This window comes from Linderina pennispora (assembly GCF_002104995.1).
Source record: "Linderina pennispora strain ATCC 12442 chromosome Unknown DL89scaffold_6, whole genome shotgun sequence".
NCBI lineage: Eukaryota > Fungi > Kickxellomycota > Kickxellomycetes > Kickxellales > Kickxellaceae > Linderina > Linderina pennispora.
Genome location: NW_024468254.1, coordinates 289,507 through 312,851, shown reverse-complemented (window position 1 = coordinate 312,851; position 23,345 = coordinate 289,507). Strand labels below are relative to the sequence as shown.

Genomic DNA, 23,345 nt, shown 5'->3' with positions numbered 1-23,345 from the left:
CAGCATCTGCCAACATCCTTTATGCGGCAACAAACAAATATTCTGTTGACAAAAGGAACAGGAGAGAAAGCTAATAAAATTATAGGCAATGCACAGAGAGAAGAGGAGGGAATGAACAGAAGAGATAATGGTAGCTAAGAATATAGGTAAGGGATATGCAGCGCCATCGCAGCTGTTCACAGGTCATTCGGCACACGCTTAATGTGTTCTGGGATCCTGATACCGACCCGACGACAGGCACGCTCAAAGGCAGGTCTGATACCCCAGACACCGCTGTAGCGGTTGCCGCTAATTAACATCATCTGACGTCTACGGGTGTTGGCAAACCAGTACCTGAATTGGCTCGTTCTCTGGTTGTCGATATTCAGCTCGCTGTTGATGTGATCCTCTGGATACGGGTGGTGGATATTCGCGATAATCCACTTGTAATAAGCCTTGCGCTGTTTCGGCGTCGTCATGTGGCGAGAGCTGCTCTGCTGACCGTCGCTGTAAGGGGTGTTGTCAGCCCCCTCGTCGCGTGCTACCAGGTTCCTTCGGCCATCCTCTCTAAGCAAAGTGGGTCGAATAGGCTGGCCAGTGACAGTCCTGCCTGTATTATCCTCAAAGCTGGCTTGGGAATCGATTAGGGCGTCGCTGAATCCCGCCCCCAGCAGTTGGATGCTCTGGGCGTTGGTTGTTGCTGCCGGGGCCAGCGCAAAAAGGGGTGACCCATGAGTCGCAGGCGTGCCACCAAAGAGCGGCGAGCTTGGTACGCTCAGATCTGCGTTCCAGGCCACAGAAAGGGAGCCGGCAGTCAGGGCCTGGGGATCCAGCGTCTGTGTTTCTAGCTGGCCGCTCTGAGTTGGCCGCACGGCCTGGAGAATGCCTGCAGCGCGGCTCAAGAGAATGCGATTGTCCGCACGTATGGTGTCTGCAACAGGCACAGCTGTGTGTCCGGCATTTTCTCTCGGTAGGTGATAATGAGCGGCCGCTGTGCTAGCGGCCATGGGCGAAAGGAGGCCTGGCGAGGGCGATATGTGGGTGTCAGTCAGCGCAGGCGAGAGCGACGGCAGGCTGCGAGGGCTATGTGGTATATTGATGCGAGGGTAGAGGTGTCCTGTAGCTTGACCAACCTGCGGCGTCAAAAGAGGGATAGTGCCACGCTGCAGCCAGCCAAATTGGTCGGATAATTGTGAGTCTGCAACGTCTGTCTGAATGTTCAGCTCGGCGAAATTGGATTCGTCGCCTGTCACGCTGAGCTCGTGGGGACTGGCAGTGGCTGGTTGCACCGGGCTTGGCTGCTCCCAAGACATGGCGGTCAGGACGCCGTTGTTTGCAAACAGGTCGTTTGCAATAGCCTGCGAGCTAGCGTCCTGGCTACCCGGCAACTCGTTCAAGTACAGGAGGTTGCTGAACATGTTCAAAGGCACCATGGCCTCGGAGCCGTGTGGGGCTTGTATCCCAGCGCTCGTGTAGGGCACCAAGTCTCCAGCACTCGCCTGGAGTTCGTCAGAAGTGGATACTGAGATTGAAGGCACGCTGTACACTTGCGGGTTGGTGGAGCCTGGGGCAGATGTGGCTGCACTGATAGACAGAAGGAGGTCGGCTGGTGAGATGCAGTTGAGGGACGGCTGCTGGTGAGGCAGGGTGTGGAGGAAAGGAGAGGTGCTGGAGCCACCAGACAAAAGCGCCGCTGTGGTTGTTTGCTCGGAGTATGGTGCTAGCAGGGGAGTTGAAAGACTCGTACTGCCACTGGCTTGAGCTGTGTGCGAAAAGGCGCCTGCTGCAGAAGTTTGCTCGAACAGCATAGGGTCAGCGAAAGCCTGGTCCCCTTCTGAGGCGCCATTTGGCCACCTGGCTGGCGTTGTAGGTTCAGAGTCTGAAAATCTCATTTGGTTATGCTCTGTACCTGAAGCACGTTCGCTGAGTAACAGTATCGGAATTGCGACAAGAAAATATAGGGTAGTAAAAAAGAAGGCTTAGAAAATACTTTTTGCCTCTTTAGAGGGGCATTTCAAGTGTAGGAAATCCGACAGGTGGAAAAAGAGGGGGCGAGCAACGAAAACAAGAGTGCAGGCCAAAGGGGTTTAAATCTTAAAAACCTGGTGGGCTCACTCGCAACTCCCAAGGGTTGGTGCACAGCCAGCTCCACTTTCACCTTATTTTTTTCTTTTTGTTTTGCCGAAAAGCCGTTAAGAAATCAGCACCCCTCCGTTCCCAACAGAATCCGTTAGTTCTCTAATGCATCTAGGTGCCCGCTGATTTCTCCCGCTCTCCATCGCTGCTTTTCAAACTATCTCTCTTCACGGGTAGCTGGTTTTGTGGATGATGAGGCACCAAGAAGATGACGGAGCTGGAATCACTACATCCTCCTCCTCATGTGTTCACAGCGCCAAGAGCTCCTTGCAACGCCGGGGTTTGCTTGAAAGCGTATAGTGGCCGGCACTTCCCCCAACAGTTGCGGACATTGATGTTTCTAAACAGAAGACACGAGGAAGAGTACTTCTATTGGAAGCGATCATTTTTCGATGCAAGAACTTTCTTTTGAAAAACCCCGGGTGTTTTCGCAACAGATGTGAGGTGGGAACACGGCTGTGTGGCCCTGTGGCTGTCTGTTTTCTTGATTGACACCGGAAATGCGCCGCCCTGGAGACCGCAGCAAGATGACCTGTTTCCCTGCGCCCGTGGTGACCTTCTTCCATGGAACGGATACCTGCCTCTATGTACATGGCTTATGCCCATCACATGGCTGCTGCGCTTTCTTTTGTTTAAACAATTAACTTGACGAAACCTTGATCAACAGAATTACATGACATTAAATGATACCTGGAAAGCGGTGCATGACATCCACTACGAGCTGCCCAACCAATGAATTGCACCATGCAAACCACGACCTTGTATAGTCCTTCTCGTCATCCACGTTTACGGACTCGTGCATTAACCCAAGCCCCGTTGTTGACGATTTCAGAGTCTCCAAGCAGTCTTTCACCTCAGCAGCATCGCTCGAAGTCATCGCCTGCATAGCCACAGCCATCGGCCACACGCGCAGAAATCCGGTATGCGGGCTGCCGATTCCGCGGATATAACTGCCGGCAAAATACCACGGATTATCAATAGACAGTATCAGGCGACGTGTATTGGCGTAAATCGGGTCCTGTGCATCCACAAACCCTAGATACGGAAGCGAGAGGAGCGAGGGCCCGTTAGCATCATCCATAATCAGTGCCGACCCGTATCCATCGGTCTCGTATGCAAACACCCTGCCGTGTTTTGGATGCACCAATGTGCCGTATTCAAAGATGCCCTTACGGATCTCGTCAGAGAGCTGCTCCGCAGCTTGTGCCTGATCTGAATATATATTCAGTGTACGAAGCATCTCAGAGAGATTGGCAAGCTCCACAGACAGGAATGCGTTGGCGGGCACGAGGAACGGGAATATGGTTGCGTCGTCGGATGGGCGGAACAGCGTGCTCACCATGCCCGTATACCTGACAGGGTTCCCACGACCACCGCCAAACTGTGTCTCGGTGGCAGTATCTGTATTGCGCTTATATGCGACAGTCAACGGTGATAGTCTGCGGCCACCCAAAACCGTAGGCGCCTGCAGGAGCCTGGCAGCCCGCAGAATCTTCTGCACAGCGGCTACCCATGACGCACGGTTGATGAAGGAGGTATCTTTGGTCGCACGCCAGTACTGCGTCGAAATCTGCAGAAACGACGCCCACGAGTCAATCTCGAATTTAGCCTCAAACACAGTTTCATTATTGAACATTGGGAAGACCTCCAAGTCGATAGCAATCCCGTTGGGCGTAGGCTTCACGACCGAGAATTGTGGCGGCTGGAATGCGTTCCCATATACATCCTCCACCAGTTCCTCCGCCTGCAGATTGACCAGACCCAAGACCAGCCTCGCGATGTTCGTGTCCTGGGTAGCGTACGGCAGGTAGGGCAGCACCTGGTTGGCGCTGTCCCGTAGCCACTGTGCGGTGATGTCGCCGGTGATCAGGAAGCTGTACGCGGTGCCGTTGGTGCTCTGCCACGCGACCGTCGTGTCCAGGGTGTTTGGGAACACATTCGTGAACAGCTGCTTCCAGACGGGGTCGCGGATTCGCCCGACGGTGTCGTTGATCACATGCTCTATCACTGCGCTAGTGAAGGTGCGGCATTCGGGCGGTGGCCGCATTGCTGGAATGGCGCCGGTGCCATGGGGTGTGGAAGAATAGTCAGTGTAGGATACACATGAATCAGGGATTTCGCCAGCGGCTACCGTGGTGGCGGCCATTGCCAATGCAGTCAAAGTGATTGTCTTCATATATAGCATTTGCATGTGAGTGTAGAAGGGGCGTATGTTAAAATTGGGTGCTTGCGACTAGTCGGCAGGGGAAAGAGGTTGGTAAATGTTCGATATGTACGTAGCTGCTGTCTTGTTTTGTGTCGTTTGACAGCCCAAGCCACGTATAATATCAGCGAAAATTCGCACAACATTGCAGGCAGTAACCAACAATAGCACGCCGTTTTGTTGTTTTTGGCAGAATATGCTGGCCCGCGCATTGTCCCGAGGTTAGGACAGCTGAAACATATATGCCACAAAATCGTGTTGGTATTTAAAGAAAGCTTAGAGGAAAATGGTTGCGCCCGTGGTGGGTAAGCAGATAAAGAAGACACAGGCATGATATCATCACATCTCGGTAGGAATGCCCCTGAAGAGAAAAAATACACTATCTATTAGTAAATCTTACTGTGCCACGGCGGTTTCAGCGGCCATCTGCGACACGACCTGGTGGTTCTGGTATACAGGGGCGAGCTTCTTGAGCATCACGGCAACAATATCGGAGGTTTCGTACTGCGGGTTCCATGCCCAATCGCGGCGCGCGGCATTATCCTCCATCGAATGCGGCCAGGTCTCGGCAATCTGCTGGCGGAAGTCAGGATGGTAGTCCATCTTGAATTCGGACGAGAACTGCTTGCGGATTTCGTCGGCAATCTGAGCCGGCGTGAAGGCGCAGGCGTTGACGTTGTAGACACGCTGCGTCAGCGACTCCTCGGGGGCCTCCAGAAGCTGCATGGTACCGCGGATACAGTCGTCAATGTACATCATCGGCAGCATGGCGTCGTCCTTGAGGAAACACGTATAGCTGTTGTCCTTCAGCGCCGCGTGGAAAATATCAACGGCATAGTCGGTCGTGCCACCGCCGGGCGGCGTGTCGGCGGAAATGATGCCCGGGTAGCGCAGGCTGCGGAAGTCCACACCAAACTTTTCATTATAGTACTCGCCGAGCAGCTCCATGTGTACCTTGGTGATGCCGTAGATGGTGTTGGGCCGCATGATCGTGAAATCCGGTGTGTTGTCCTTGGGCGTGGTCGGGCCAAATGCCCCCATGGTGCTGGGCGACAGCAGCCGCAGCCTGTGGTTTTTGGCGACCTCCAGGACATTCTGGAAGCCGTTGATGTTGACGTCCAGGCCGAGCGCCGGGTTGCGCTCGCCGACGGCCGAGAGAACGGCCGAGAAATGCACCACCCAGTCGATGCCGTAGTCGACTACGAGCTTGTCCAGAGACTTGTAGTTCAGCACGTCGGCGTACACAAAGGGTCCGCTGTTGCGCTGCACGTCAGTCGGCTTCTTGATGTCGGAGGCGACGACGTTATCGCGGCCAAACTTTGCCCTACAGGAATAGCGCATGCACGTTTTAGCTTGCTCATGTACGTAGCATGCACAGGGGAATGTGGGGGGCAGAATGGGATCTGCAAGGCAAAAAATAGCAGCTTACCTGAGCGTGTTGACCATTGATGAGCCCAGCTGACCGAGGCTGCCGGTGACCAGGACACGGGGCGGGCGGGACGTAGCGTAGGTGCGCCGTACAGTGATGGGAGCAAGGCGTGAGAGCTGGGCAATCCGCGGCATGGCGCGTAATGTAGCTGTCGGAATAAGCATTTTGAGGGGGCGTGGGCTGGAAGGGAAAAGTTGCTAAGGGGAGGTGTAGATTGCGTTCAGTAAGAGGGCAGAAGAGGGCGATGCCAGGCGCTGGGGCCTTTTATAGACTCCAGCACCGGAGGGGAAATTGTTTGTCAGCTACATTTTTTTCCACCCGCCAGGCCACAGCGATAAAAAATTCAAAGCAGCTGTTTCACCCGCGATTCCGTATGCATTAGTAAATGCGCGGGCATCGTCTTTCTGGCCCCAGCGCCACTGCTGATTCGTCGAATATGGTGAGGTTCCAGTAGGCTTTTGCAGAAAATTCTCCTTATAGTAAGTGGAAGCCCCAGTGCGCAGATTGACCGGGATTGTTGCAGCGCGATACAAACCTGATCCAAGGAAATATGACGCGGTAAAGGGGTATTTGGCCGACGTGAGTCACTCAGGAACAGAAGGGGCAGTTTTCGAAAAAGATAAAAAACAATTTGGCGCGAGATGAAACCAGGGCGGGAAGGCCAGCTGTTTTATAAAAAAAAAAAAGAGCGACCCGATAGAAGCGGTTCTTTGAAATACAGGTGGGAAATTCCGACAGCGGCGGTGGTGGGAAAAAGATTTTTTGTTCGCTCGGGGCACAGGTCCAGCCTGCCTGTAATGGCAGCACTAGCGCTTTGCCTTTGCAGGCAGGCAGCTATGGCAGACGAGCGCTAAAGCGTGGGCCACTTTTATAAAATTCTAAAAGGGGCGAAAGCTTCTCACGCCCAAAAAAATAAACACGTTGTTTAGCAAAACACTGGCTCCCGGTCTGCCACATTCCCTGTTCCGCAACAGCAGCATTCTTTTATCCGGACAAAAGATGGGGGAGGCCCATTCCCGGCGGAGGTTCAGGATATGAGCAGTAGGTGAGCGTCCCTGAGCCAGCTTTTTTTTTTCTCTTGCAAACAAAACTCCCTCTCCGAACTGCTTTTTCTCTCCATCCAAAACCGAAACCATTTCTATACCATGCTAAAGGCGGCCCTCCAGCACACTTCCCGCTGCTACTCGACCAAGCGCGCAGCTCTGCCGGCGGCCTTTGAGGAGCGCATCACGCAGTCGCTTGACGGCATGCGCAAGGCGGGCACGTTCAAGACAGAGCGGGTGATCACGACTCCGCAGAGCTCCAGCATCCAGGTGGCATCCGGGTCGGGCAGCGTGCTGAATTTCTGCGCCAACAACTACCTGGGCCTGGCAGACCACCCCGCAGTGGTCCAGAAGGCGGACGAGTTCCTGCACCAGTGGGGCAACGGGCTGAGCTCCGTGCGGTTCATCTGCGGCACGCAGTCGATCCACAAGGACCTGGAGCAGCAGATTTCGGACTTTTACGGCAACGGCTCGGGCACCCGCGACACGATCCTGTATGCATCGTGCTTTGACGCCAATGCCGGGGTGTTCGAGTCCCTGCTGACCGAGAACGACGCGATCATCAGCGACTCGCTGAACCACGCATCGATCATCGATGGAGTCAGGCTCTGCAAGGCCAAGCGGTTCCGGTACGCCAACGGCGACGTGCAGGACCTCGAGCGGCAGCTGCAGAAGGCACAGGAGGCCGGGTGCCAGGTCAAGATGGTGGCCACCGACGGCGTGTTCTCCATGGACGGCGTGATTGCCCCGCTGCGCGAGATCTGCGATGTGGTGGAAAAGTACGACGCGGTCCTGTTTGTCGACGATGCCCATGCAACAGGCTTCCTGGGCAAGACCGGCCGCGGAACCGGCGAGTACTGGGATGTGGTGGACCGCATCCACCTGGTCAACTCGACGCTGGGCAAGGCGCTGGGCGGCGCCTCGGGCGGCTACACCACCGGACACCAGCTGCTGGTGTCGGCGCTGCGCAATACGTCGCGGCCGTACCTGTTCTCCAACACGCTGGCGCCGTCGGTGGTGGGTGCTGCCAGGGCTGCGATTGACCTGGTGGACAATCCGGCCACGCGCACGCCCCTGCTTGACCAGCTCTGGGGCAACGCCAAGCTGTTCCGCGACCGCATGTCGGCGGCTGGCTTCACGCTGGCGGGCAAGGACCACGCGATCATCCCTGTGATGCTGGGCGACGCGCGGCTGGCGTCGGACATGGCTGACCGGCTGCTGAAGCGCGGCATCTATGTCATTGGGTTCTCGTATCCGGTGGTGCCCAAGGACAGGGCGCGCATCCGCGTGCAGATCTCCGCCGCCCATTCCGTCGACCAGGTCAACCACGCTGTCGATGCTTTCATTGAGGTTGGCCGCGAGCTCAAGGTCATCAGCTAGGCTTTATTTGTCTCAGTTTATCAGCTCTGCAATGTCCATCCAGTAGCTGTTCTTCAGAATGTTCTGCATCACCGGCTTGTCGGCAGTGATGTACACTATCGCGTCCCTGTGCGAGTCGGGGCTGGAGAGAATGAAAACGATGTTTGGCACCAGCGTGGGCGCCGGACATGCCCATGTCGGCCGCCCGCTGCCAAAGTCCGCGTCATAGGCTCCAAACCGCGTCTGATTAGTAATCGAGATGAACCGGTTGTCCGATCCCAGCGCAACCAGCGCCCTCGCGAACGCTGTCGGGTGCTGCTTCCACACATCCAGGTACCCGCGCACATACTCCCCATCGGCATTGTCAACCAGCGACCTAATCACCCTGGTGATCTCCGCCAGATCACGGTCCGTCATGGCCACCTCGAGCTTGTCGAGCGGAATCTCGGCCACCGGCGAAATCAGGCCGTTGCCAATAAAGTTCTTGTCGGCAATGCCGATGCGGTGGCGGGCATCACAGACCACGTTTGCACGCAGATTGCCAGGCACCTGGCCGACCAGTGTGCTCAGTGCAGAGGAGATTGTGCCTAGAATGCCCTTGCCTGCGGAACTTTCGACGTCCTTCTGGCCCTTGGCTATGGCATGGCTGGCAAGCGACGCCAGGAGGTCGTTGTCGGAGACACGGCCCTCCACCACCTGCTTGACGCTGTCGCGCAGTCTGTCGAGCGACTCACCGGTGACCTTGAAGAAATGCCCTTCGCCATCTGCTGCTTCAATGCCCCTCTTGATCATCCACCCGCGCGTCGCATTGGATGTCCACGCCATCCACTCAGCCACTGCATTGAACTTTGCGTACATCCTGAGCGACACCGGGCCGATTGGCTTGCCCAGCTTTGGCAAGTTTTGTTCGATGATATTGCGGTCAGACGAGTAGCTGACCAGGGGTGCATCCGACCCCATGGCGCAAGTGCGTGCCCAGTCATTGATGAACCGGAAGAATCCGTATCCGTCCACCAGGCTGTGCAGTGTGCTGACTGCCATAACGACGCCTGAATTGTTGCCAAGTCGAGCTATATGCACCTGCAGGAGCTTGACCGAGCCGCTGTCGTCGGGCGTGACAACCAGCGACAGGCTGCGAGGCAGACATGCCTTCCATGAAGACCAGTGGAAGTTGGCCATCCTTATGTCTCCATAGCACACATTGCTGGACGACTCTTCAAACATTGGCGAGTTTAGATTATCTCTGTCCACGACGACTTGGTCTAGCCCGTATTGCTTCTCAACAAGATGTCCGAGAAACACCGGAAACCGCTCCAGTGCTACATACAAGCTGTCAGCAAGCCTCTCTGTGTGCATGAAGTCTTTGGATTTCTTTGTGTTCTCGTAGATGAACACGTAAGAGATCGCAATTGACGTCGACTGTGCATCAAGACTCGATAGCTGGATTGTTTGGTTCTGGATAGTCTCATGAAGGGCCTCCATTGCTGTAAGAATGCTGTAAGAATGCTCTAAAGGTGCCACCAAGATAAGGAAACCTCAACACGGACCTCTCAGAAGCACACTTGTCCACAGGTATTCTCTTCGACACTTCCCAACAAGCAATACAGTTGTCGTGCCGATCGCTAATTAACAAAAGCTCCACACAATGCATAATGCAAAATCCCCGCCAAGGAGCAACAGATTGCCAAAGCAATACCGATTTCGGCGAGGAACCATGGAACAGGGTGTACACAAAACAAGCAACGTAAAGACCATGCAGCGTGTTTAGATATTTAGTTGATGACCTCCACTACATCCATCCAGAACCGGTTCTCGAGCATGCGTTCCATGACTGGCTTCTCAGCAATCACATATGCAACGACATCCGTGGTTGACTCGGCACTGGGAAGAAGCACCGCGACCCCTGGCGCAAAAATCGGTGGTGGACACACCCACGCTGGCTGGCCATATCCAAAATCACTGTCGTACACATTGAATCGCGTAACATTGGTGATCGACAGCAAGTTGCGGTCAGCACCCGATGCAACCATCGACCGGGCAAACGCGGTCGGGTGTTTCTCATATGCATCCAAGTATCCGCGCACATACTGACCATCGATATTATCAACTGCAGACCGGACGCAGCGGGCACCGTGAGCCAGAGATTCGACAGTGATTTGCTCAGAGAGCCTGTCCAGAGGCATCTGCGCAATAGGCGCTACGACCGCATTCCCCATGTAGTTCTTGTCAAGAATGCCAACACGGCATCGTATATCGCACACAACAAATGACCCGAAATGCCTGGGCTTTTTGCCCACCATAAATTCCCACATTGATGAAATGGCTCCAGCCACCGCGCCCTGGGAGTTGATATCCGAGACCTCCTTTTGTGCACACGCGATAGTGTGGCAAATGAGCGATACCAACAGGTCGTTATTAGAAATGCGCGTGTGTTGAGGCACATGCTGCCTGACAGCACTCCGCAGTCTGTCTAGCGCATCGCCAGGAATGCGGAAGAAATGCGCCTCGCCGTCCGCTGCCTCAACCCCCTTTTTCAGCACCCAGCTGCGTGTCCGATGCGAAACCCATGCTAGCAGCTCAGCTACAGGATTGAATGCCGAAAAAATGTCGAAAACTGCCTTGTCGATAGGCTTGCGGTCTGCTGGAAGACTGTCAGCAATGACACTGCGATTGAGCAGGTACGCCACTGGCGAAGTGCTATCGCCTAATCTACAGGTACGGGACCAGACATTCATAAACGCAAAGAACCCGTGCCCATCCATGATGCTATGGAGTATGCTGACCGAGAGTATCACGCCAGAGTTGTCACGAAGCCGGGAGATATGGATCTGGAGCAGCCTTGCTTTGCTGCTGACATCATGATGGGTCACCAGCGACATTGCATTTGGCCGTTCTGGCGGCCACGACGTCCAGTGAAAATTGTTAGTTTTTATGTCATCATAGTGGACATCGCTGGCAGACTCTTCGAATGTCGGCAGATTCAAGTCATCCTTGTCAATTATGATCTCGTCCAGGCCGTACTGCTTCTCCTTCAAGTGACCGACGAGCACAGGGAACCGCTGCAGTGTAACATAAAGGCTGTGCTTCAGTTTGTCGGTGGGCATGAATTCTGCAGAGCTGTCGGAGTTGCCATATATGAACACAAGCGGGGCAGTCAGCGACGTAAACTGCGCGTCAATAGGTCCCAGCTGAATCGTCTCAGTCTGAATGCTATTTCCAAGTGTATCCATTTTGGACATACAGGCAGATTGACAGCTTTGGAAATAGCAGAAAAGTATGCTGCAGTCAGGAAGTGGCTGTATGAGAGAGATGTGGAATGAAGGCCGGCTGGGTGTTTTCACGCTGTTGTGTTGGTGAAATGTGGGGGTTTAGAAAAGGCGATAGTGCTGAAGAGTAGAAAGAGCGAAAAAAGGAAGAGCTGCCCGGATGTATCTCCAATGCGCGGTCATTTGTCCACTCCACCAGAGGCTCGATGATACCTCCATTGTGCAGGCTGCAGTGGGGGTCTCGTTAGCCCCTGACTTGCCGCCACCTGATTCAGCTGACATGTCGACGTCATGGACTATCGCAGCAGGCGCGCAACAAGCAGAAGAAACTCGTCAATCACGAAATTACGGGCATGCGGTTTCGCGGGTGGCGTGATATGATGGAAATATTCGTACATGACGAGATGTGGATATGTAGTGTTGATTCGACACAGAAAAATGTTTTACTGTATAAAGTCTCCGTCTGTTGCATATGACACAGGCTCCGGAAGTATAAACGGGCCGATTGGTGCTGCTCCAAAATTATACGACATGTTGCCGCCCGCATTGCCTTCTGTCTTGATACCCTGCAGCCGGCACTGCTCTCGAACAGAATCAGGTATCTTCAGCTGCTTCTGCATCAAATCTGGTGCCTCAACAAACACCATATCCATTCCAGCCCTCGCATGCCACGGGAAATGGCAATGCATAAGCCACACACCGGGGTTATCCGCACGGAACCGCAGTTTTACATACTCGCCCGACTCGACCTGCACTGTGTCTCTAGAAATTGGCTGTCCTCCAGGCGGAATCTGGCGGCGACTGGCTCCAGTAGTATCGGCTACCAGCCCCCGCTCAACAATCTGGAATTTGTGGCCATGCAAATGGATTGGGTGCGGCAGAAACGTCTGACTCCACACGAGTACCTCGATGACTTCCAGGTGCTTGAGCACGTAGGCGCTGCTCTGTGACCCATACACGATTGGATTCAGCACCATATCACCCATTGTCATAGCGGTCAGAATAGTGGGAACAAGTGGCGTCTGGAATGGTGCAAGGTTGAACGACTCGAAGCTAGCATTTTGCGCTGTAAAGCCGAATGTAGCGTTGAAGTAGAGCGAGCGGTCAGGTACCAGCACTGGCGAGTCGTCTAGAGGCACCCTATCCGAATACACAACCGTGCCATTCCCCACCATTGGTCTGAAGCCAGATTTCAGGGGGATGTAGGACTGAATCATGTTGAAGTGATACGAGTAATTTGTATCCGTCGCGTTCTTAGCTCTCACCAGAACGGAGTAGCGCTGACCAGAGGCAAGTCGGACGACATTGACTTTCTTTGGCTTTGTCAGCACACCGTCCACCTCTATAACTTCAATATCGTGGTTGTCAATGAAGAAGTCGACCAGTGGCATGCCCATCATAGCGACAAGCCGAATCCGATACGTCTTTCCTGGAACAAAGTTCATCGGTTTCAATTTCGCTCCGTTCTCTCCGTTCACCAAAAGACGCATTGACTGATCCACCGGCAAAGTTGCCCTGTTGGGCGCAGTCATGACGGCCATAGAGTCGTCAATAGTCTGTGTCGCCCACTCCTCAACCGCAAACAGAAACTCGCCGTCGTACTTGTAGCGTTCATTTGGGTCATGTACAACCAGTGGTGTGCGCAGCCCCTCGTTGCTTTGCTCTAGTGTGTGTCCGTGGATCCAGTATGTGCCGGACTGGCTAAGCACAATCTCGTATGTAAAGGTGGAACCAGGTGCAATGCCACACTCGGTGACCATACCGACGCCATCGTAATAGTTTGTATTGTTTTGGAATATGCCGTGCGCATGCAGTGATGTCGGTGCGTCCAGGGAGTTACGGATGTTCAAAACGAGGGTGTCGCCGAGTGCTGCATGCACTACTGGCAGAGGAAGTCTTCCATTGGCCCCAATTCCACGCTTTGGTGGTTCAGCCAGGCCGCGGTTGGTGTAGACATAGGTAATGTCCCAGTTGTGGATAACGGTTTTGGCTAGCACCAGGGGTGCAAAGACTAGCAGTAGCAGCTTGAATACGTACATTGTAAATATACTGAAAAGTTGAAATGTGGAGGCTGTGTGCTACATCCTTCCCGGGGGGTTAAGTGTGAGGCTACACTGCCATCCAGAGCTATCCACACAAAAAGGCTGTTTCTTGTCATCCATTCAAGCGCAACTGCCTGTGTATCCACAAAACATTGAACCATGCCACCAATTCACCACAAAAAACATGAAGGCTGCGTATATTGGATTGGGAAAACTGAAATGATTGGTTCCTGGGGGCTCAGACAGGGCAAAAGGGAGACCATAGGAAGCCCGAGGCTAACGCCGGTGGTGGCTTAGGCAATTGCTGACACAACGAGCTCACTAACAGAGGGCTCTTCGCAACGCACAGCAAGCTCCATTGTTACGCCAGCACCCTTCTGGTACGTCATACGCGCCCGAGCCACTGCCTTTGACTTTCCAAGCCATTTGCCGGTCAGCACAGCCTGGTGGGCGGCCTTGCTCTTGGGCGTCAGAGCACCCTCTAGCGGGCACATGCCGAGCAGCTCGACGACCTTCTCGGTGCACTCCTTGATGCTGTCAAAGTTGGACAGCGCAAAGGTCTCGACGGACTGCGCGTCCTCGCCCAGGGACTCCCACAGTGCGTGCGAATCGGGAATGTACGTGGCCTGCATAAAGTCGCCAGCATTGATCTCAGCAGCCTCCAGCGAGTACTCGTCCTCGAACCCATCGTCGTCCTCCTCAGGCTCGCCGGTGGCTGGGTCACACTCCTTGACAATGAATTTGAGCGTGCACGCAAACGACACCGCTGGGAAAGTCTCTGGGTCAAGGTGCTCAAACGCAACATAGGCGGTGGCGGGTTCATTGCACTTGAGCTCGGAAATGGGCACAACAACCACAGGCTGCAGGACGCCATCGATGTCCTCCTCAGGCTCCATAGCCACCTCGACCTGCTCCAGGACCTGCTCCGGGATAGTGTTGGTGATGTCAAACTGGAACACAATGTGGTTGCTATAGACATGCTTGATGCACTGCACACCATACTCGGTCTCAGCCTCGGTAAGGGCAGCGGGTGTCTGTGATGAGACCAGTGGCTGCTCGCCAAACGCAGCAAGCTCCGGGATCGCGTTGAGCTGGCTGGCATACTTGGCCTGCTGCTCGAAGATGTCAACGAATCCGGAGGAGGCGCCAGCATCATGGGCGGTGTCGGCCGACAAATCGCCCTTACCAGCTGCAGCCTTGCTGGACGTCGGTGTCTTGAGCGTGGTGCCGGTGAGCACGGCATCCATGGTCTCCTGGCGCTGGCGGTCGCGGGCCTCGACCTCCTGGGCACGCGAGATGCGCGGCACGTTGTCAAAGTTGAAGCTGCCCTTGAGCGCGGCTCCCGGATCAGCACAGTACTCGACCAGTTTGCGCTCCAGGACGGCCAGAGCAAAGGTGCTGTCATCGCGGATGTACTTGTCGCGCACACTCTCGTCGCCGGTCATGCGCAGCGCCCAGGCAGCTCGGTCACGGACTTCGTCGTCGCGGTCATCGAGGCAACGCTTGAGCAGAACACGGACTGAGCGCTGGAGCGAGGCGTCGCCGACAGTCGAGGCTCCAAACTTTGCCAGGGCATTGACAGCAGCAGCACGCACCACAGCGTTCTCGAGCACGACACGGTTATAGATGTGGCGGATGTATACGGTTGGGCGAGCAGTGTGCGGACCCTCCTCACCCAGGAAGTGGAGAACGCGCACCGACAGCTTGGTGAACTCGCAGTCCTCAATGAACTCGCAAAGGTGGGCCAGCGCAGTCTCCTTGCACTCGGGCACGTTTTTGGCCAGATCAACAATGGCCTCAATGGCAGAGCGCTTGAACTCGTAGCCCCCCTCGTCGCGCAGGACGCCCGACAGGAAGCCCAAGAACAGCGAGTGCTTTCCAGGGAACTTGCGGCAAAGGCTGCGGACGGCCTCGGCAACAATAATCTTGAACTCGTCACTGATCTCAGCCATGAATCCCTGCATCTGCTTCATCAGACGGTCCACCGACGCTTCGTTTCCGGTCTTTAGCAGCGTGGTGATCGCGAATGTTGCCACAGAGCGGTTCGAGTCGGTGATGAGGCCCTCCATGTCGACATTGCAAGGCTGCACAGCCTCCGGGTTGGTGCGCGCCAGGGCATTGAGAGTGCGGATGGCCGCAAACCGCACTGTGGCCTTGGGCGACGACAGGAACAGCTGCAGCGCGTTGACAGCGGGTGTAAGCTGCTTGGAAGTGACGTTTCTGAGGTGGCAGATGGCGCGCGCTGCTTCGAGGCTGACCATGTCTGAGCGGTGGCGAACCCACTCCTCAAGCAGCGTGGACAGCTGTGGTGCCAGACTAGGGTCGTCGTCCATAACACGCACTGCATAGCGGATCAGCAGAACATGCGCCATGTTGCTGCGCAACGTAGCAGCCGATCCACCCATCCAGCTGCCCTTGTTCTGGCCAGAGAATGTCTGCACCAGCTTCAGAACAGCCATGCGGTCGTGCTGGCGGATCGCGTACATGAGGCCCATCGCGTGGTACTGCACAATATTCGAGGTCGAAACTACCTGGTTCTGGTTCGTCGATGCGCCAAAGAATGATGATCCCTGTGACAAGGACTTGCCGTTGAGTGCCTCGTTAACCTCATTGCCCCAGCGCCGTACCACATCCTTAGCGTCACCAAACAGATGGAGCGAAGAGACCAGCGCAGCCGACGCAATCGACGGCGAGCGCTCGACAATCGCGGCCTTCAGGAACCGCTCGATTCCTGGCAGCATCGATGGATCGACGATCTTGCACAGCGCGCGGATCGCGTTGGCGCGGTAAGTGACTTCCGACTTGGGCTGCATGTCTTTCATCAAACTGCTCGTAACCATGATAACATCCTCGGAGATTGTCGACAGCTCCTTGATTGCCAGATACACCATCTGCCGCAGCGACATGTCCTTCGACTGGAACAGCTTCGTGATGCTGAAGAACAGCTCCGTGGCCTCTGTAGTCGACATCGTCTCGCCGCGGTATAGCAGGAAAATTATCTTTGCTAGCAGGATGCGCGACTGCCGCGGGCGGATGGGCGTCTCGTTAAACACGCGTGCCTCCTGCAGAACAGTCGAGCGGTCCAGGTGCAAAAGCGCTCCGAGCTCATCTACAACGGGATGCAATTTAGCAAGGCACATTTCAAGCATTTCTCCGGCGAGATGGGCCGAGGTAATTGCCAGCACGTTGTAAATGTGCCCGGCTGGCAAGCAAGCAACTTACCCGTGTCCTCGTCCTTTTTCCAGCTCATTGTGGTGTCCTCGATGAGATGTGCTTATAGCTGCTTCTTATTTCGATCAGTCCAGTACGCTACACGTTCTCTGCGACAGATTACAACTCGGGTGGGGGGAAATCGTAGGAGCAGACAGAAATGCAGGAATAAAATAGTCGAAAAATAAGCTGCAAATGCAAAACGCAGGTTTTGAGAAATATACCCTGACCAGCTGCTGTGCACAGCTGCGACAGCGCTCAAGGTCCGCCAGCAGGCAGTGACGAGTGACAGCCAGGCCAAATCATCTGGCGTGTGCCTATTGGCCGATCAGCCTCCGTGATCTGCTGATCGCAGCTGGATATGCATACAAGGTGATAATGTGCCATTTTTCACCAACATGGGAGTGCTGGTGTCGCTGCTGTTCACGCCAATGAGCCGTGTATCCACCAATGCGCGTATCGATTTCTGGATCGTCAGTGGGTAATATGTGTGCGGTATATATCGCTCGACCAGCCGAAATGTCCAAGTCCGAGTAGAGTGACGAGCAGGGACCATTGCCACTGCTCGCCACTATGCACAGCAGCATTATCATCTGCCGACTTGATTGGCTAGCGTGATCAGCCTGCCACAGATTGACTGTGGGTCAGTCTACAATCAGCAAGTCGTGAACCAGCACGGCGCAAGGGAGGGTCTTGTCGGCATATGCATGCATGTATCTATTGCTCCGCACCGGCAGCACCTGAATTGTGAGCATTTCTGGTTCCAGCCAACCGCTTTGATTCTGTGCGGAGTTTGGGGCAATGGCGACGCTATATTTTGAAGTGGCAAGTCAAACCAGAAGATGTTTCGATTAGATGGCGAACATGCCACCTTCCTTACGTTGAACATTGGAGTTTTCTCACGCATACCCTCGTCTCCCTAATGCAGCCATGCATATTACAAGGGCAGAAAGGGGACGAGCTGTCCTATCTCTGACATGGCAAATACTATGCCCACTACATTCTGTTAGGTTGCATCCGAGTTAGCCTGAGCAAATCGGATGACAAAAGTGCTGGCCCCTCCCCGTAATGAAGAAATACACGGTTTTTCTGCGCAGTGGCAAGATGCTGGAAGCAAAAGAGGGCTGTCTGGAAGCATATTTAAAGGAATTCGAATCCGTTTGCTTCGTATCCGTTTGCTTTGTATCTCAACCACTCAGCCAACCAAATTCTCAGTGATAAACAGTACGCTTTTCTCCTCATCTCATTCCAACCTTGCGTCTCATCGACTATGAAGCCAACCATTTCCGTCCTTGCCATCAGCTTCTCTCTTCTCTCGACTGTCTACCCCATGCCTGCCCCTGATGCTGCCTCGGGCAAGCCGAGTATCGAAAACCCCTTTGATCCGTGTGGCTCAGTCAGGTGTGAGGGCAACTTTGTTTGCGTCAACGAGGACGTCATCTGTGTCCGTGCCCCGTGCTATCCGATCCCTATATGCAAGCTGGGGGGAGCCAAGGACAAGTAGTGCGCTGATCCGTCCGATCCATGCACTACACACACGTGCGAGGAAGGCTATATATGTGCCATCAAGAAATTCATTTGTGCCTGTGGCATCTTGGCTACCCAAATTTTCGAAAACTGACATCGAGCCACTTCCATTTGTGTAAACAGGAGACCTATCATCTGTGGTTCATGTATGTCCACTAATAAATATACTCCTATTAAAGTAGGCTGCTATTGAATTGTGACCTTCTTGACTGTGTTCAACCGCTTGTGCTCAATGAAGATTACAGTGAGGAAAAACAGGACAGAAAACGGAACCAAGGCAATAAATGCCGACCGCATCGATTTCATGAACACGTCGAGGATCTGGTTGAAAACGTCCACCGGTAGGTCAAGCTGGTGTATAAGCGACTGGTTATATGAGACCTGGGTGATCGCACTCGCATATTCAGGGAACCTTGCAATAGCGTTCGCGAATTCTGTTTTACGCTTGTTCTCACTGACTGAGCTCAGCACGGCCACTACAACCATGGAGCCAAGTGATCTCGTAAAAATGCACGCCGTAGTAGCCGTTGCCATGTCCTTGCCCTCTGCACCGACCTGTGCTGTGAGGATAAGTGTCTGGATGCAGGTACCGAAACCAAAGCCACAGATAATCATAAATCCGATCACTTCGCCAACATGCGATTCTCTGCCTAAGACAATAAGCAGCGAAGATCCAACCAAAAGACAGACACTGCCAAACCATAGACATTCCCGGTACCGTCCAGTCTTGGTAACAACGAGGCCAGTGAGCACGACAGCAACGCCTTCCGAAAGACTGAATGGGAGCGTGTATAGCCCCGAGGTGATTGGAGTCGTATTCTTGACTACTAGCGCCCACTGAGGAATGAAGATAAGAGGCGCATTAGTTACAGCGCCAAAGAACAGGTGGCCAAACACCGAAAGTGCAATGTTCCGTGTCTTGAACAGGTACATGGGTAGGATAGGCTCCTTGGCGTACTTGGCTTCGTAGAAAACGAACAGAGCCCCGATTAGCACTCCAAAGACGATGCAGCAGATGACACGTGCTGATGACCATGGGTACTGCTGTCCGCCCCACGAGAGCGCTAATAGCACTAGCACGATGCTGACCAGAGAAATGGCCGACCCACCAAAATCCACCCGGCCGAGCTTTTCTCTGCGCGTCCCGCTTGGCTTGGGTACGCGAAGGAAATAGAGGACGACCCCGCTGGCCACAGCGCTAATAGCGACGTTGAGCCAGAATGCGACACGCCAGGTGCTCAACTGGACAATAGCCCCGCCAATGATGACCGCAGCAGCTGATGCTAGCGACCAAGCTGATGATGAAAATCCCATCAGTTTCCCCCGCTCGCGTTCGGTAAACAAATCGCCAATGACCACGTTGACGATGGTGTACATGCCTGCGCTTCCAACTCCTTGTATTGCACGGCTAGCAATGAGCATGTCCATCGAGTTGGAGACTGCGCAGAGCAGCGAGCCGACAAGCAGGAAAAGGGCAGCAACAGTCATAGTGGGGACGCGTCCTGCAATGTCACTGCACTTTCCATAGATCGGCTGCATCGATGTCATGGTGATCAAGTAGCTGTTGATCAGCCAGTTGGCACGCTGCATGTCGTTGAAGTGTTCGGCAATAGGGTAGTATATAACGGCGTCCATCGTTGTGTAGATACCGATAAGGAACATGAGCAAGAATACGCCAAAGTAGGTTATACGAGCATCCCTTATTTGCCCGGTGGCATCATCGCCCAGTTCAGTCTTTCCCTCTCCACTCGCAGGTGGTGGAGCAGTGCTAGTATTTCCTGGTGTATCGGATTTCGATAGCGTCTTCTCCATTCTCCTAGTACTAAAGGTATGAAGAATAGTGTAAGCAAAACTTGATGGCGGAGATAGTGAAGATTGGGCAGAGATTGAATGCAGCAAGCTTTCATGAGCCAAGCCTTGTCCACTTGCTGATGGGGAACAATGATCGTCCACTTAGCATATTTTGGCTCGTCCAAAAGACGATACGTGTCCATTGTGCAATACTCCATGTCGCGTCACAGCATGCAATAGCAAATTACAGATTGCCTGCAACTGCATCCGCAGCTAATATTGCGTGCCGGCAGTCCTGTATATGCAGGCGTGCAACTGACCACTAGGCTATTCCTTAGGATTCCTTGTTCTTGCTAAACTCAACAGACGCTTTCATCCCAATGCTTCTCCCTGTGAAGAGTAAGGGATCCAATGCCTGTACAAGAAGGGCGAAACAACTCTCAATAATCAGCTCAACAGAAAATGGCTAGGCAATATATCTCTACACCAGAAAACCTGGACTAGCCATGCTGGCATTCTTCCTAGCAGTTTTTAGACAGATGCCACACTTGTCACCCCTGCCCCCCTGGGTTTCATTTGGAATTGCGAATTGCTACCTATAATGTAGGCCTGTGCCTCTGTTGCGCATTCATGATATAAAAGATTGTAATGAATATACTCAGACGTGGTTGTCAAATGCGGACAACTGGGTCTTCAAGCAAGACCACCTAGGTCAGATCGTTGGTGAAGAGTGCTCAATGCATGTGAAGGTATGTGGGTGAGCAAAGGTTCACAGGTGTAAAGTGAAACTAATAGCCCCTAAAACAACATGATCAAACTGCAGCAGCCAAGCAGCCTAACACTCTTCTCCCGCACCATCCACATTGACAGTTTACGCTCCCTGGGGTCTACCGTTCTATCGCCTCCCCAAACATATGCTCCGTGGGCTCTTTGTCCGTTGAACCAGTATATTCCGTAGGCAGCCACTGCAGTTCCTGAGTCTGCTCCGCACTGATGCTCTACATCTTCACAGCTAGCATGCCAATGCGCCTCAGCTCACAGACAAAACAGCATCCCTTCCATTATGAAATATAGCATTGCCTTTCATTACCGAATAGCAATGTCGGGTATTGCTGGTATGGAGGCAGAAAGCCAGGCACTCCGACAGATATCCTAAACATCACCATATCCTGACTGCAGAGTAGCTGCCTAATGCTATCACAACTAGCCTTGTCTATGCAGTGCATTGCCGTAGGATTGAACAGTTTGTGAAGGATGGTTTATATGCTATGAACCCAAGCAGATCTGCCTATTGAATCGTGACCTTTTTGACCGTGCTCAGTCTCTTGTGCTCGATAAACAGCACTATCAGTAAAAATATAACTGCAAAAGGAACCAAGGCAATAAAAGCGGAGCGCATCGACTTCATGAACACATCCATGACGCGGTTATAGACATCATCCGGCAGGGCAAGCTTGTGAATCAATGACTGGTTCTTAGCTATCCTTGCTATCGAGTCGGCGTAGTCGGGAAACAGAGCCATGACCTTGGCAAACTCTGTTTTGCGTTTATTTTCGCTGACTGAGCTCAGCACAGCAACCACAACCATATTTCCCACGGAGCGGATAAAAAGACACGCAGCAGTTGTTGCTGCGGAGTCCTTGCCCTCTGCGCAAACCTGCGCTGTGAGAAGGAGCGTCTGGATGCACGCACCAAAGCCAACTCCATAGAGGACCATAAACCCAACAACTTTGCCCGAGCTAGAATTCCCGTCCAGAGTTATCAGCAATGAAGCTGCAACAAGCAAACATACACTGCCAAACCATAGACACTCCCGGTACCGCCCAGTCTTGGTAACAGCGAGGCCAATGAGCCCGACTACGATCCCCTCGGCTATGCTCATAGGAATTGTGTAAAGAGATGATGTTAAAGGCGTCGTATTCTTGACTACCAGCGCCCACTGAGGAATGAAGATAAGGGGGGCGTAGACAACCGCGCCATAGAACAGGTGACCAAACACCGAAAGTGCAATGTTCCGTGTCTTGAACAGGTACATGGGTAGGATAGGCTCCTTGGCGTACTTGGCTTCGTAGAAAACGAACAGAGCCCCGATTAGCACTCCAAAGACGATGCAGCAGATGACACGTGCTGATGACCACGGATACTGCTGTCCGCCCCACGAGAGCGCCAGTAGCACTAGCACGATGCTGACCAGAGAAATGGCCGACCCACCAAAGTCCACCCGGCCGAGCTTTTCTCTGCGCGTCCCGCTTGGCTTGGGTACGCGAATAGTGGTGAGAATGACTCCGCCAGCGAGAACACTAGTTGTGAGATTGAGCCAAAATGCCACCCGCCATTTTCCCTTTTCCGCAAGCACGCCGCCAATTACTGCACCAGATGCAGCAGAGAGAGACCAGGCTGACGACGAGTATCCCATCAGCTTACCTCGTTTGCGTTCAGCATATAGGTCAACAATGACCACGTTGACGATGGTGAACAGTCCCGCAGTCCCTAAACCCTGTATTGAGCGACATGCAATGAGCATGTCCATCGAGTTGGAGACTGCGCAGAGCAGCGAGCCGATAAATAGGAACATAACTGCAGCGGCCAAGATAGGGACACGTCCGACAATATCACTGCACTTCCCATAGATGGGCTGCATTGATGCCGAAGTAATGAGATAGCTGTTGACAATCCAGGATGCGCGCTGCATGTCGTTGAAATGCTCTGCAACCGGGATATAAATGACCGAGTCCATGGTAGAATAAATACCAAACAGGAAATTCAAAATGGTCACTCCGACAAATGTTATCTGAGTGTTTCTATCGAGTTCACTGTTGGTATGATTGGCGTGTTGCTCGGTGGTGGTAGCAGTGGTAGCAGTGGTAGTGATAGAAAAGCATGCGCTAGCGATATGTCTCTCCTCATTGGATTGGGTACTGTCCATCGCTTGACTTGTAGTCTGGATATCTAAACGAGATTTTGTAGTGGACAAATAAAGATGGCTAGGTATAAATAAGGAGAAGGAGCAGTGGCAAGCAACCAGAGGTGCTGGGGCCCATGACCTCAACTTCAGGGCATTCTCAGGCGCCACTTTATTCCACGCTGCAGCTGTGTGAATACTCCCCAGAGAACCACGCCGACAGGTATAGAAAACGTAAAACGCTGCTTGACTCTTGAACGCTGCGTATACATACTGGTGCTCTCCCGGTGCTGGGACAACCGTCATAGATGTGGAAAAGACACCTGCTGAAACATCCAGGGGCCATGCAGACTCGCAGCCAGGGGAGCCATCATCTGACGACAACTTGCGAGAAGAAAAACGCGCCACTGTGGTGTACCAACAATAGGGTGTTATATACGCTCCCTTGTTTCCTTATT

The 23,345-nt window shown here is 53.5% G+C and overlaps 10 protein-coding genes across 10 annotated transcripts; 1 reads left to right on the top strand and 9 right to left on the bottom strand.

Moving 5' to 3' along the window:
• Positions 1–22: 22 nt before the first annotated feature.
• Positions 23–2,302, bottom strand: DL89DRAFT_267233 (uncharacterized protein). The gene has a single exon (XM_040887411.1). It carries the CDS (start codon positions 1,869–1,871, stop codon positions 177–179), a length of 1,695 nt encoding a protein of 564 aa, XP_040743636.1. The 5' UTR covers positions 1,872–2,302; the 3' UTR covers positions 23–176.
• A 485-nt stretch (positions 2,303–2,787) lies between these two features.
• Positions 2,788–4,327, bottom strand: DL89DRAFT_267232 (uncharacterized protein). Its single transcript, XM_040887410.1, has one exon. The coding sequence runs from the start codon at positions 4,259–4,261 to the stop codon at positions 2,795–2,797; it is 1,467 nt and encodes a 488-aa protein (XP_040743635.1). The 5' UTR covers positions 4,262–4,327; the 3' UTR covers positions 2,788–2,794.
• A 236-nt stretch (positions 4,328–4,563) lies between these two features.
• DL89DRAFT_267231 (NAD(P)-binding protein) lies at positions 4,564–6,375 on the bottom strand. Its single transcript, XM_040887409.1, has 2 exons — positions 5,748–6,375; positions 4,564–5,642 (listed from the first exon to the last, which is right to left on the bottom strand). The coding sequence occupies exons 1-2, from the start codon at positions 5,909–5,911 to the stop codon at positions 4,715–4,717; spliced, it is 1,092 nt and encodes a 363-aa protein (XP_040743634.1). The 5' UTR covers positions 5,912–6,375; the 3' UTR covers positions 4,564–4,714.
• Positions 6,376–6,994: 619 nt separating this feature from the next.
• DL89DRAFT_223048 (2-amino-3-ketobutyrate coenzyme A ligase) lies at positions 6,995–8,170 on the top strand (the record flags this gene model as incomplete). The annotated part of the gene is made up of 1 exon (XM_040884619.1): positions 6,995–8,170. One exon carries the CDS (start codon positions 6,995–6,997, stop codon positions 8,168–8,170), a length of 1,176 nt encoding a protein of 391 aa, XP_040743633.1.
• Positions 8,103–9,776, bottom strand: DL89DRAFT_150551 (uncharacterized protein). Its single transcript, XM_040883526.1, has one exon. The coding sequence runs from the start codon at positions 9,629–9,631 to the stop codon at positions 8,183–8,185; it is 1,449 nt and encodes a 482-aa protein (XP_040743632.1). The 5' UTR covers positions 9,632–9,776; the 3' UTR covers positions 8,103–8,182.
• Positions 9,777–9,921: 145 nt separating this feature from the next.
• Positions 9,922–11,379, bottom strand: DL89DRAFT_292675 (uncharacterized protein; the record flags this gene model as incomplete). The annotated part of the gene is made up of 1 exon (XM_040890331.1): positions 9,922–11,379. The coding sequence occupies one exon, from the start codon at positions 11,377–11,379 to the stop codon at positions 9,922–9,924; it is 1,458 nt and encodes a 485-aa protein (XP_040743631.1).
• Positions 11,380–11,840: 461 nt separating this feature from the next.
• DL89DRAFT_267228 (uncharacterized protein) lies at positions 11,841–13,200 on the bottom strand. Its single transcript, XM_040887408.1, has one exon. The coding sequence runs from the start codon at positions 13,173–13,175 to the stop codon at positions 11,859–11,861; it is 1,317 nt and encodes a 438-aa protein (XP_040743630.1). The 5' UTR covers positions 13,176–13,200; the 3' UTR covers positions 11,841–11,858.
• Positions 13,201–13,747: 547 nt separating this feature from the next.
• DL89DRAFT_234803 (Coatomer, gamma subunit) lies at positions 13,748–16,906 on the bottom strand (the record flags this gene model as incomplete). The annotated part of the gene is made up of 2 exons (XM_040884951.1): positions 16,680–16,906; positions 13,748–16,566 (listed from the first exon to the last, which is right to left on the bottom strand). Exons 1-2 carry the CDS (start codon positions 16,705–16,707, stop codon positions 13,751–13,753), a joined length of 2,844 nt encoding a protein of 947 aa, XP_040743629.1. The 5' UTR covers positions 16,708–16,906.
• Positions 16,907–18,306: 1,400 nt separating this feature from the next.
• On the bottom strand, positions 18,307–20,084 carry DL89DRAFT_267226 (MFS general substrate transporter). Its single transcript, XM_040887407.1, has one exon. The coding sequence runs from the start codon at positions 20,004–20,006 to the stop codon at positions 18,381–18,383; it is 1,626 nt and encodes a 541-aa protein (XP_040743628.1). The 5' UTR covers positions 20,007–20,084; the 3' UTR covers positions 18,307–18,380.
• Positions 20,085–21,273: 1,189 nt separating this feature from the next.
• DL89DRAFT_292671 (MFS general substrate transporter) lies at positions 21,274–22,722 on the bottom strand (the record flags this gene model as incomplete). Its single annotated transcript, XM_040890330.1, has 1 exon — positions 21,274–22,722. The coding sequence occupies one exon, from the start codon at positions 22,720–22,722 to the stop codon at positions 21,274–21,276; it is 1,449 nt and encodes a 482-aa protein (XP_040743627.1).
• Between the last annotated feature and the right edge of the window lie 623 nt (positions 22,723–23,345).

Bases quoted from the DNA above. Each gene is read 5' to 3' on its own strand.
- DL89DRAFT_267232 (XM_040887410.1), bottom strand. From the start codon at position 4,261: ATGGCCGCCACCACGGTAGCCGCTGGCGAAATCCCTGATTCATGTGTA.
- DL89DRAFT_267231 (XM_040887409.1), bottom strand. From the start codon at position 5,911: ATGCTTATTCCGACAGCTACATTACGCGCCATGCCGCGGATTGCCCAG. The intron at 5,643-5,747 runs GTAAGCTGCTAT...CTATTCCTGTAG, and splicing joins TCAATGGTCAACACGCTCAG to GGCAAAGTTTGGCCGCGATA.
- DL89DRAFT_267228 (XM_040887408.1), bottom strand. From the start codon at position 13,175: ATGGTCACCGAGTGTGGCATTGCACCTGGTTCCACCTTTACATACGAG.
- DL89DRAFT_150551 (XM_040883526.1), bottom strand. From the start codon at position 9,631: ATGGAGGCCCTTCATGAGACTATCCAGAACCAAACAATCCAGCTATCG.
- DL89DRAFT_267226 (XM_040887407.1), bottom strand. From the start codon at position 20,006: ATGGAGAAGACGCTATCGAAATCCGATACACCAGGAAATACTAGCACT.
- DL89DRAFT_267233 (XM_040887411.1), bottom strand. From the start codon at position 1,871: ATGAGATTTTCAGACTCTGAACCTACAACGCCAGCCAGGTGGCCAAAT.